General features: G+C 47.6%; 1 protein-coding gene across 1 annotated transcript in view; it reads right to left on the bottom strand.

Moving 5' to 3' along the window:
- The window catches only part of SNTB1 (syntrophin beta 1), a gene marked incomplete at its 5' end in the record, with an annotated part of 147496 nt that extends 135010 nt beyond the window's left edge, over window positions 1–12486 (bottom strand). The window contains one exon of the mRNA XM_004697411.2: window positions 12371–12486. Within this exon, the coding sequence (XP_004697468.2) occupies window positions 12371–12486 (116 nt within the window). The remainder of the gene's footprint in view (window positions 1–12370) is intronic.
- Between the last annotated feature and the right edge of the window lie 2 nt (window positions 12487–12488).

Below are 12488 nucleotides of genomic sequence, written 5' to 3'. Positions count from 1 at the left end.
AAGGGCCTCTGTCTGAGGATGCTTAGTTGCTAAAGTGAGCGAACTGGAAACTTTGAGGAATCTGGGTTTGATCTGAAATACTTACAAGCTAATGTTTTAGTTTTAAAACTCATGTGAATAAAATTCTGTCCTCCTCAAATTCAAAGCAAGATTTGATTTTCTAGGAGGTCAGCCGGTATATCCAATATCTTGATATATTTCCCGGTAAAACCCATTTTACTCAAGAGGTTACACTAACCTTACTTTGAGAACCATTTAATCTGAAATTAATTCTGAAAAGCAGGTCCCATTATGTCCCTTTTACATGGATTTACAGAGGCGTCGAGAGGCCAAACAAGGAGTCCATGATTATAAAGGGTTAGGACTCACCCACAACTCCTTCTGTTTCCCGTCACAGGGTTTTTCTACTCCCACATATACAAGACAGCAATGGTTCCTTAGGGCTCCTGGTGGTGTAGTGGTTATGAGTTGGGCTACGATCCACATGGTTGGTAGTTCGAACCAACAATGGTCAGCAGTTCTAAGAAGAGTCCTCCTTCCACTCCCTGAAACGGTCCATCTCAGACCCCCGCTGGGGGTCAAGAGGAGTCAGCATGCACTCAATGGCAGTGAGTTTGGGGTTGAAATGGCTCCTTGGGTTGCAGCTGCTACCGACAATGACTTTCAGTGGTGTTTGGGTGAGCTCACTCAGTTCAAGGAGGGTGTACACTGCTTCTTCCCTCTTTCACAGCCACCAAAAGCTTGAAGTGTCTGTCTCAGAAGAGTCTGGTTTTTCACCCACAAAGGGTCAGAAAGAGTTGGAGCACAATGCAAACATCTCCAGAAAACAGAAAAAAACAAAAACAAAATGAGACCAGAATCCCCATTCTGTAGGGATGTTTGGAGGCGAACAGCACTGTGGTGACTTTGTACAGAGCTGGCACAATGAGGGAGTTGTGAAGCCTGGGAAGGAGATACAAGCTACCGTCCTAGAAAAAGGATCCTGGGATGACTACGGCCTCAGCAGAAAGATTTCGGTTCATATTTCTACAGTGGCTCTCACGTGTTCTGTCATCTGCCACATGCCCGGTCCTTCACCTCTGACGGGCCAGAGAGGACTTCCCTCAACCTTTTTTGGAATATTTCTATAAAACCATCTGTGGCCTTGGTATCACTTCTTAGGGATTCAACCCCTATCTTGGTGTGTCCTGGAGAAATCGACCCCAAGTGGTAAATGCAAATCGATCCCGTTCCTCAAGCTGTCGGGTACCACTGATGCAGGCCCAGGCAGGGGTGTTTGCATCCGAATGTGAACTTCATCTACCCAAGTACAGTCTGTGGAGCACACAGGTTTCCTCAAAGTCAAACCCAAGCTCACTGCCATCGAGTCAATGCTGATGCATAGTGACCCTATAGGGCAGGGTAGAACTGCCCCTGTGGGTTTCTGAAACAATAACTGTTTAACAGGACTAGAACGCCTCCCCCATCTTTATCCTAGAATTTAATAAAACAACTTAAAATGTCATATGACACCGAGAAAGCCTTTCATAATCTTAATAGGGCTGGGTAGTTTCCAAATAAGAGTGATCAGGGACAGGACCACATTTGCTAAGTAGGACTCCTACTAGGCATCCTTCTCAAAACCCCTCTGCCACCAAGTCAATTCCAACTCATGGCAACCCCATATCAGTTTCTGAGACTGTATATCTTTTATGGAAGCAGACAGCCTCCTCTTTCTTCCACAGAGTAGCTCATAGGTTTGAACCACCAGCCCTGCAGTCAATTAGCAGCCTAATGTCTAACTCACAGTACCACCAGGGGCACTTTGGGTGCTAAATTAATGTGCTCAGCTGCAAAGCATCATGTGTCCACTCAGAGGTCCTCAGACGACAGGCCTGGTGATAAACTTCTGAAAAACCAACCCCTGAAAACGCTATGGAGCATAGTTCTCGTCTTCTTCTTTTAAAGGGCCATGTTTGGTTTTTTTTTAAAATTGTGTTTTTTTAACTCAAACCATCGATTCTGCATTCACACAGTTCAAACCTCAAACCACTCATCAACTGCACCCCTCCTACCCAGTATGCTACCCCACCACCCCTCCTCTGATTTCTCTTCTCCCTCCTATGGACCTCCATCCTCCCTTTCACCCAAGTCCACACCTGCCAACCTTCTAGCCCATTGTTTTATCTCCGCCCCCTTGCCTTCCCCTGCTTGATAGCTTCCAGTCTGTTTCTATTAATACGTAAGTCTCTGTCTTGGTTTTTAACCTTGTAGTCATGGTCTCATACAATATTTGTCCTTTTGCAATTGACCAAATTCACTCATCATAATGAGTTCTCTGGGCCCATCCATGTGATGAGGTCATTTGTGGTTTCGTCATTTTTCAGCAATGCATAGTTTTCCACTGTGTGCATGTACCTAAGTTTCTTCATCCATTCCTTTACTGATGGGAATGTGGATTCTTTCCAACTTCTCGCTATTGTCGACAACGGTGTGATGAACATGGGAGGGCATACGCTTGTTTGTGTTACGTTTCTTATTTCTTTAGGGTTTATTATGGGTTTTGGTCCTTTGTTGAAGATCAGCTGCCCATAGTCCTATTGTGATATATATGGGGTTGGGTTGTCATTACTCAAGACCAGCTCCACAGCAACTGGAGATGTCCCAGGGAGGAATCAGCTACACACTCAAATATTGGCAGTTTGAACCCACCCACAGGAGCCTCAGAAGACAGGTCTGGCCATCTGCCTCTGAAAAATGACAGCCCTGAAAGCCTGATGGAGTTCTACCTGCCACCTGGGGTCGCTGTGAGTCAGCCTCCACTCAAGGCCACTAACAACGACATGCCTTGGCATCAGGTAAATACCAGCTTGCTTAGATCTCAAACAGTACAGACCCAGTGATAGTCTGACCCGCATTTTATTTAACAGTTCCAAGAAGTGAAGTACATTGTCTAACGTCACCCCACTGATACGTGCAAACCCCAGGTTGGCCTGGCCTGAACGCCCATCGTTCTTTCCTAAGCTGCACCGCACGTCTTGTAAAATGAAAAAAATGAGGGCCAAGGAGCTTGAGAAAATAGCTCCATGGATTCTAACGCTGGACCCAGTGTTTGGTTTCCAGGTAACATGAGGAAACATTTTCCAGTTGTCTGGATGTTTAATAATACAGGAACTAAAACAAATTGCACCACTTGGCCTTTACTGCGTGTTTCATAACTGAGGCGGGGGAGAGGGTTTGATTCTAGGAAATCAAAAGGTGCTGCATTGTAAGTGAACGTGCACAAAGAGGCCAAATGATTTGGCATTTTAGATGAAAGCAAATGAACACAAAAAAGATCGGGCTGCCTATCGTTCTGATTCCATTTATTACTGGCTCCTGCACGAACAGACTCCCCTTGTTTTCCCACATCTCCACCTACCTCTCTGCTGCCTTTCTTGAAGGCTCTCCCACCGTGCTAGTTTGCTATGGCGACAGAAGCACCCTTCCCTGTGCCTTCTGGAGCCCCCAGGTTTTTTAGGGTGAGGGGGACACTCCCCCTAATCGCTGTTGCTTTCCAAACCCACGCCCACACTAAGATGTCCTGCCCTTCCTTAGGACACTTGGCTGCAAGTTTCCTCTTGAGCAAAATCCCATGTCTTTCTTCTGGGGTCTTTCAATGGTCTCTTTTCTCTCCAGCCTTAATCACAAGAAAGGGAAGAGGTATGTTTGATGAAAAGAAATCTCTCTTTTAAAAAAATTGTGGTTGAGAAGATTGACAGCAAAACATACCAATACAACATCTAAATGGATTATTCAATGACACTACTTTCTTCAAGTTGTATAACCCAAGCTCACCCTCCCTTTGCAAATTGTTCCTCTCCTGCTAATGCAAGCTCACGGCTGCTCATATTCCTACCCAACTGTCTCACTGCTGTCGTTAATTTTATCCCAACTATAAAGTTCTTTAAAAGAAGATAATGCTTGAGGAAAGTTTTCTTTACTTGTTAAGCTAAACTAACTGGAAAGAAGACTCGAGTGAATATTTTTGGTTCCACGTTTAAAGACAATCAAGGTCAAGATTATCTCAGGGCAATAGTTATGGACTTATTCAAGCCTCCACAATTCCAGAAACTCTGGATTCCATGAGAAGCTAAAATAAATATTAAAACTCTAAGCCATAAGGGAGACAGTGGTCAGTGTAAGATATGAAAATAATAATAGTTTATAATTTATCAAGGGGGTCCCGGGGTGCGGGGGGAAGAAGAGGGGATGATATCAAGGGCTCAATAGAAAGTAAGTGTTTAGAAAATAATAATGGCAACATCGTACAAATATGCTTATACAACTGATGTATGGATTGTTATAAGAGCAGTAAGAGCCCCAAATAAAACGATCTTTTAATAACAAACAAACAAAAACTCTAAACCCAGTCGAACCAGTATTGTCAAGTCGATTCTTACACTTAGCAACCTTATTGGACAGAGGAGAACTGCTTGACAAAGTGTACAAGGCTGTGCATCTTTAGGGAAGCAGACTGCCACTTCTTTGTCCTGCAGAATGGCTGGCTGGCGGGCTTTGGGATAGCACATAACCCTTTCGCCACCAGGGTTCCTTATTAAAACTCTCGGTGGTGGGTCAGACCACCTTTTATCAAACAGGCCATTCTAAATACTAATTTGAGACGTAGATGTTTTTATACAAGATCAGGAAGGACATAAAGTGACCGGGTTAACTGTATTGTCTTAGAATAAGCTGCCATTTGTGTCACACACATACAATCTCTTTTCAAGAGAGAGAATGCTAATCCACAGGGGGTTCCAAGAAGTTCATGTAAGAATGGAATGAAAAGATAATGGAATTCTTCCATGAACGGTATGAAACCGTCTCATACATGCTTTGCGAATTTTCTCATGCTGGATGCCTCCGGCTTCATTCTCTGCCCTGATCTGTGCTCCAAGGGGTCCCACATGATGGAATGACCAGCATCCCACGGGATCCCAAGCCTGCTTGTGTGCAGCCAGTCAGAGGATTTGACAGGAGCTTCTAGGGCAGGAGAGAATGGTTAGAGACACCTTCTCCCCGCACCCAACCTGTTCCACTGTCCTGCTCCAGGACCACAGGCCTTGTGGGTTGCTATTACTTCCACCCTTAACACCTCGATCTTGGGGCAGCAGCAGCTTCCTCTGTCCTTAAACCTTGGACACCTCATCCATGTGACTGGTTTCCTGGGCACTGCTTGGGAGTTCTTGGACTGTGCTGGGCTACTAATCAAGATGTTGGAAGTTCGAATTCAGAGGAGGTCAGATGTGGCCCCATCCGATCTCCCCTGTGACCCTGCAGAACAGAGAATTGTCCCCAGAAGGTTTCTGAGACTATAATCTCTTTATAGAAACAAGCAGCCCCATATCTCTCCACTGAACTTTTGGTTTGTAGCCCAATGCTTAACCCAGTGCGCCACTAGGGCTCATCTAGCACCTGGCAAAAACCTGAGTCATGACTACGTGCTATTTCAAAGTTGAACTTTAAGAAAAAGAAAGGTCCAGTTAGGTTTAAAGTACTGGCAGTGTCAACATCCCTTTTGGAATTTAGGAATAAATTAGGAGTAAGAGAAAGGTCTGTGGGTAGAGAGAAGGCCTGCAAACCAAAGTGGTTTTGTGTGTTGTTGTTGACGTTACAAGCTGCTGCAGCTTCATGGCAACCCCATCTTCAATGGTGGAACAAAACTATGCCTGGTCCTGGTATATCCCCCGGACTAGTTACTTAGCCCGGCATTTTCATTGGCTGATGTTTAGAAGTAGATACACAGGCCTTTCTCCCAAATCTGTCTTAGTCTCAAAGCTCTGCTTAAACCTGTTTGGCATCTTAACAATAAGCATGCCTCCATGGAGGACAGTAGGTGGTGAGGTGTGAGGTGTGCTGGCAAGAATTTGACTATGAGGTCAATGCCCCACGCACAGGCCAGCTGATTTTCTAAACGGTTTGCAGCTTTCTGCACCCCCAAACCACCCTCCACTTAGGAAGACTAAATTCCCCAGGTGCAGCATAAAGGACAAACAAGGGGGAAAGAGGGACCAGACTTCAACCCGGTGCTCCAAGATGTGAATGCAACATGCCGGCATGGAGTAGGGAACCAGTGGAGAGGTCTGAGGGGCCGGCCCCAATCCCAACTACATAGACAGCTGCTCCTCCCCCAGAAGAATTTATTTCAGAGGACAGCATTGAAGCTGCAGCTCTGGGAGAGGGACATGTCTGATCAGAGCACACGGGAGCAAATGAAGGGGGAGGAAGAGAGAGTGGAGCACATCCTGGCCCACCAAGCCTTGAAGATGATAGTCCCGCTCAGAGCAGCCAATCCACAGAGAAGACCACATGGCTGGCCCCACTATGGGACGCGACATCCCTCACTGACCCTTGGTCCTACGGGGACAACACTGGAGACACAGTGTGGGAATTCCGCCCAATCTGATCCCACCACACCGAGGCAAAATACTAAGGGTGTGCAACAGAACAGCAAGGGGAACAGAGCAACGAAGTCCCCAGAGAATACCAAAAATAGACTTTGGGGTCAGGGCTTGGCACCCTATCAGACTCGACTGGAAAACACTCCTAAAGGCCAACAAACAGTCCTTGAACTAACTACAAGCTTTTATTTTTTTGTTGTTGCTGTGATGTTTTGTTTTGTTTTTGTCATTGGCTTTTTATTGTTGTTGTTGTTTTCTTTTGTTGCTTTGTTTTGCTCTGCATATTGAAAGTCAATGTTTGCTACAAATCGCTCAGCAAGAAGATGGTCAAGTTCAACCTTTTGAAGTGCTCTTAAGAGAGGGAGCTGGTCTTTTCCTGGAAGTGTGCTGAGAGGCACAGCAATGAGCTCAAATGAACTTGCAAGGAGCCGGGTATGGCTCAAAGCACAGCACCCTGCGCAGGAAGGCTTCTCCTCTGGGTTCTCATTGCTCAATCTAACGAAACAATTAAAAGAAAATGTCTTAAACAAGCTGACTGTCATCAGTGAACCCTTATGAATTCATACCCCCCACTGATTAAAAATGTGTGGTAATTAGGAGGACTGCTCAGGTTTATCTAGGGGAAATAGATTTTCTTAAAAACAAGGCTCTGCAAAGGTTTTCAAAGCTCATTAAAATGAACCCTTTTGTGTACTCGTGTTTAGCCAGAGATGCAAATTATGCAAAGGTCCTCATTGGAGAAAACATAATTGGTTGGCCATTCATGTTAATCTTCCCTGCCTTGCAAGATTTCCAAAAAGCAGACTTTAAAAGTGGGTACAGATCTACCTGGGAATCAGAACGAACAGAGCTCAGGACAAGTTTGAATGACAGCGATGAAGCCAGGTCATGGATGCCACAGCGCAGAGCGAGTGACAACCTGGAGCACCTACGAAGGGGAGCGCAGAAAGGCGTGAGCCCATTGGCCATGTGCAACTTGTAGGAGCTCAGAGTTTGGTGATACCTGGCGTCCCCAAGTCAGCCTTTGAAAACCCTATGGTGCTGACACACATGGGCTTACGCTGAGTCAGAAATGACTCAATGGCCACTGGTTGAGGCAACTGTCAGGAGGCAAGTGTAGGAGCTACTGGTGTAGCAACTTTTTTAGGGGGGAGCAGCTACAAGATAGATCATTGGCGAAGATCTGAAACCTCGTGCCATTTTAATGTAGTGTAGAGGGGTTCAGATATGAGGACAGGTGACAAGAAGCCATTCTGATCAAGTAGTCTTTTCCCTCTTTTTTTTTTAAATTGTGGTAAGAACACAGGCAGCCAGCTGGTTGCCATTTCCACTCGAATTTCTTTACCTGCACCATTCACTGGCATTAGTTACATCCACCAGGTCGTGCAGCCAGCACTGGTCTCTTTCCCCAAATGCTTCTATCATGCTTCAAGTGGGCAAATGCTGCGGGTTTCATGTCCCCATGGCTACTGGGGTTATCAGATGGGGAGGGCGGCTTGGAGAGGGAGTCAAACAGGTACAAAGCTCCGGGTAGGAACTGTCTTTACACACTCTGAAGGACGGAGAATATGGCTCTAGACTCTAGCAGTTGTTGTACAGAACGGCTAAATGTAACACACACACACACACACACACACGCACACGCACACGCACGCGCAAGTAACTCAAAACTGCTGTAATCATTACCAGTCACTAGCCGTGACATATTCCTGTAGATTCGGGGCCTGCTGAGTGACCTTTTTTGGAGAACAAACAGCCAAGCTGCCTGCTGTTCTATGAATGCGTCTACTAGAGAGACAGACCATTAGCATTTTTCATGCGAACTGTAAGCAGCCTTGTGTCACCAGCCGAGGGGATCAGTCCTGAGATGTGGCAGAAATTGCCACAAGTGCTCAAGATTTCGCCCCCAGAAGACCATCAGCTCCTGAACCTGATGCTTGTAGGGCAGGAGAGCTGTTGGCCTGGGCACTGAAGGCGGAGGCAGTGGGGTGGATAATTAAGATGTTGAACCTGGCTTGGAGTCAGCCAGGCCTGGATTTGAATTCCAGACCTGTCGTTACCATCAACTCCCATTTCTGAGTTTAGTTTCACCGTCTATAATATAGTAGGGACCAGGGCACCTAATATCTTGCTATTTGAATTAAATAAGACACTGCACTTGCTTGCTTAAATCCATGCCAAAGAGGGCAGATCTAGGTGATTCCAGTACCTAAACCCTCCCTTTTACGGCCTTTCCCTGTTATAGCCAATATATTCATTTTTTTTTCTTCAAAAAACACTTATATGATTTCACTTTGTATTTCCCCTATGACTTAACAGTGATTTTATTGAGTGCTTTAAAAAACCCAGGGAGCCAGTTTTTCTGTGATTTGGTTTGTTATTGATTTTCTAGTTTTAGTCCGCCAGCCTCAGAGAGGCATGTTTGTATTGTTTCTGCCTCGCGGAGATTACTGTGGAGCTCTGTGAAACTGATACTTGGTGCACTTTGTGATCACTCTACGCGCATCCAGACAGAAAGCCTCCTCTAGTCTCTGCTCACCAGCTACCGCGTTTACCACCCAGCCAGATCTGCCTCCTGGAGATGGTTTGGGGATTCTCTGCCTTCCCCACTTGGGCCCCCACACAAAACATGCGTTTCTTTTTCTTTTCTCCTCTTCTTCATCTGAGTGCCAGGCTCAGCTCAGACCTGTCGTCCTGCTGTGTGTCTTTGGGTGCCTGGATCCCTCTTTCCTGCAGTACGTTGAGTCACGTCCAGATGCGCAGCCCTTCGGTGGTAACTTGTTTGCATCAGCAGGTTTGCATGTTCAGTGCTGCCTCACCGGGTCCCGCACCCTGGTAAGACAGGCTGTCCCTCTCCCACGTTTGGGAGGGGCCTGACATGCACGTGTTGGTGGTGGGCACGAATAGCGAGGCCTTAAAACACCTCCAAACACATTTTCTCTCCCGCGTTGGCGGTCAGAGTACATGTTGGATAAAGGCCTGATGTCTTCTGAAATGGTCTCTAAGCTACGACTACGTAACCTGGGAGGACTTCTCGTAGCACAGAAACCTGAGGTTGCAAGAATTGTCAGTCAAGCTCCCTCCCTCCGACACTCATGGTTTCCACCGCACCCCAGGGCGTTTACCAGACGCTGCATGCCACCTATACTCTACAGGTTGGGGTCTGGCCCCCACTACGCCATGAGCTAGTAGGTTTCAAAAAGTTGGTGGGAACATTCCCGTCTCTTTTAAATGCATACTTGTTGAGGACTCTTCGTGGACCTACAAGACGTTGGAAACTCACCTGCTCTCTAAGCTTCAGGTGGTGCTGTTTTTTAACCTGCACAATGGACATGATGATTGAAGGGGAACTAAAGAGAATTACCACTTCAGATGGTTAGAAGAGTGGTGCAGGTCATGTGAAGGCTCAGGTGGGTAATTAATTGCCTGCCCTAAGTTTACGGCCTGGGGAGTGATTAGCAGGGTGGCTCTTGTTAGAGAGGAAGTCTCCACTGGGCTTCTGTAGATTCTAGGTCTGTGTGGGCCTGATAATGCCAGATGCTGTGATTTTACTGGAAAAACAGCAAGGGTCTCTTTAAAACCACTCCATAAACCATAGAAAGGCCCATCTGTGGACTGGTGACACCTGGAAGTCTTTGACTCTGTGCTGTCCCTGCTTTCAAGTGCTTGACATCATGCCTAACCTCAGAGAGGCAACACAATCAATTATGCATTTATCAGATCTGAACCCTTAGACTTCGGATTCGGGGTGGAACGGACTTGCTTGGTTGGAGGATAAGGAAAATGCCTGGGAGGAGGAGACTGAGGGCAACCAGGACATCAACAGCCGGCCAGGAAACCAGCAGAGGTGGAGGGGACAAGGCAGCAAGTAGGCGGGGATCATCTCACTGAGCCTCCTCACCCGCCCAGCCCATCTCTCCCAGGACTGCCCTGCTGGTCCGCCCTGGAACTCAGGCCCACGCAACCCATCCCTGTGCAGACACAACCCCCAACAGATGCGGGGCAGGGGAGCAGAGGAGTAAAGATGCAGTTGGCAGATGTCAGAAGGACCCCAGCAGCTTCCGAAGAGTTGGTTTATGAGCAGCAAAACAGAACAGCACTGAGCTGGGACCAAGGATGCAACTTTCTCCCCGCACCTCTGCCCTTTGGCTTTTCCTCATCGGCAACCCCAATCCCAGCCAACTACTCCCACTGGGGCCAGTTGCAGCTGTTCCACACATGCTATCAATAAGGGCCAGTAGAACACGTCCTATTTTTAGCACTGTAACGTGACGCAAAGGTCACCACGAGTCCCCATTGGCTGGCTCAATTGCTTTCCCTCTCTTCCTCCTTCTCTTCCTTTCCTCTCTCGCCAAGATGTAGGTTTTTGACTTTTGGTGAATTCAAGTAAGACGAATGGGGGAGAGGGACCCCCCTAAAGAACTGCCTACTCTTGGCTGGACTCCCAGTAACCACCACCAGGCAGGGAGAGCTATCGGAGCAGCGGCATGTGAAGGCATGCATGGACATCGGGAAGCAGCATCCACGCTTGGACCAAAGCCATGCCGTTTTCTGTCCCGGGCGCAAGGCAGGTTTAGAGTGAAAACAGCTCCCAGGATCAGCTCAGGACCCCGCCCAGTACCCAGCCGAGGGCACCAGGCCTGAAACAGACCCCCACCCCAAACCCATTGCTGTCCAGCGGAGTCAGCATCTACTGCTCGCGCCTGTTTCCGTTTTAAAAATAAGTGAATCATAGTTGCGTGAGAGTTTACAGAGCGCATTCACAACTGATCTATGGTTCACCTTGTGATGTCAGCTGCAGAAACCTCTCAGTGTGAAAGCACTCTTTTGACTTCCTCCGTGGTCTCTCCTGCCCCCTCCTCCCTTCTGAGCTTTGTGTTTGTGGCAAATGCTGCTGACCTCGTCTCCTTGTCTCCTAGGGCAGGCTGTTCACAGGATGATCTTCCTCGGGGACAGGGCTGCTCACTTTCTAGGGCTGTCTTTCAACCGATAGGCTGAAAGGGAATTCCCTGGGGGTGGGTTCAGTTCCAGGTTTGAAGGGTCTCTAAAAGCCTTAGTCTTGGGGATTCCAGAAGCCTCTGTCAGACCAGTAAGTCTGTTTTCCAGGACCATGAATGTTGTTCTTCACTTTTCTCTCCCTCTGTCCAGCCCATCAGAGTAGTCGGCTGTGGTGACAGGGCACCAATTAGTTCTTCTGGTCTTGGGGTGTGTGTGACCCGCTTGTCCTTTGGACTGACTGTTTCCCCGAGTCTTGTATTTTCTTCAGGGTTTTCAGGGACTGATTTTCTGAAGTAGATTGCCAGGCCTTTATTCCAAGGTGCTTCTGGGTGGGCTTAAACTGCCAATCTTCTGGTGATCAGACGAGAATGTGAACAGCTTGTACCAGCCAGGGGCTCTCCTAGAGACCCAGAGGCGGTGATTTGCTTCTTACCACCTAATGTTGATTGGAAATACCCTTAGGGTTTACCTTTCTAGGCAGTTTCCCAGTGTTAAGCACTTTCTATGGATTTACCTAGAATCCTAATAGCCCAGTGAGGTATCTATTTTAACTACTCCCCATTTACAGATGACAACACTGTGGGGTAGAAGGCTTAAGTAACTTGCCTGAAGTCACACAGACTGGCTATGACAGAGCCGGGAAGAAACTCAGGGTCCCTACTCCAATTCCACAGGCTTTCCCTAAGCAGAGCTCAGAGCTCAGCTCCTGCCAATCACTACTCATGTAGCTGAAGGGCAGGTAGGCGGAGGGTGGAGGTTGAGAAGGAAGTAGGGAAAGAAGAGGAAACCCAGGCCTGGGACTGCTCATTCTCTCCGTGTGGCCCTTTGGTGCCCTTCTTTGGAAACCATCACGTATGTTCAAGATCCTAGATCTGCCCATCAAGGCCCCCTCAGAACCCCAAAGGCTCAAGAGCCGAGGCTATGGGGAGTGGAGCTGTGGGCCCCATTACCTGTTTTCAGGGTCAGCCAAGGCCAGACTCCGAGTGACGTAGCACCTCTTGAGGGGGATGCTTTTCCGGTCTCTATGGAAGGAGAAGGACTGCGGCGTCACAGGGTCTGAGGAGGCGG

This window comes from Echinops telfairi, unplaced genomic scaffold, assembly GCF_000313985.2.
Source record: "Echinops telfairi isolate 266 unplaced genomic scaffold, ASM31398v2 ScPeMD7_1;HRSCAF=3_0, whole genome shotgun sequence".
NCBI classification, from domain to species: Eukaryota; Metazoa; Chordata; class Mammalia; order Afrosoricida; family Tenrecidae; genus Echinops; species Echinops telfairi.
The sequence above is the reverse complement of the archived record's forward strand: the minus strand, read 5'-3'. Positions and strand labels throughout refer to the sequence as shown.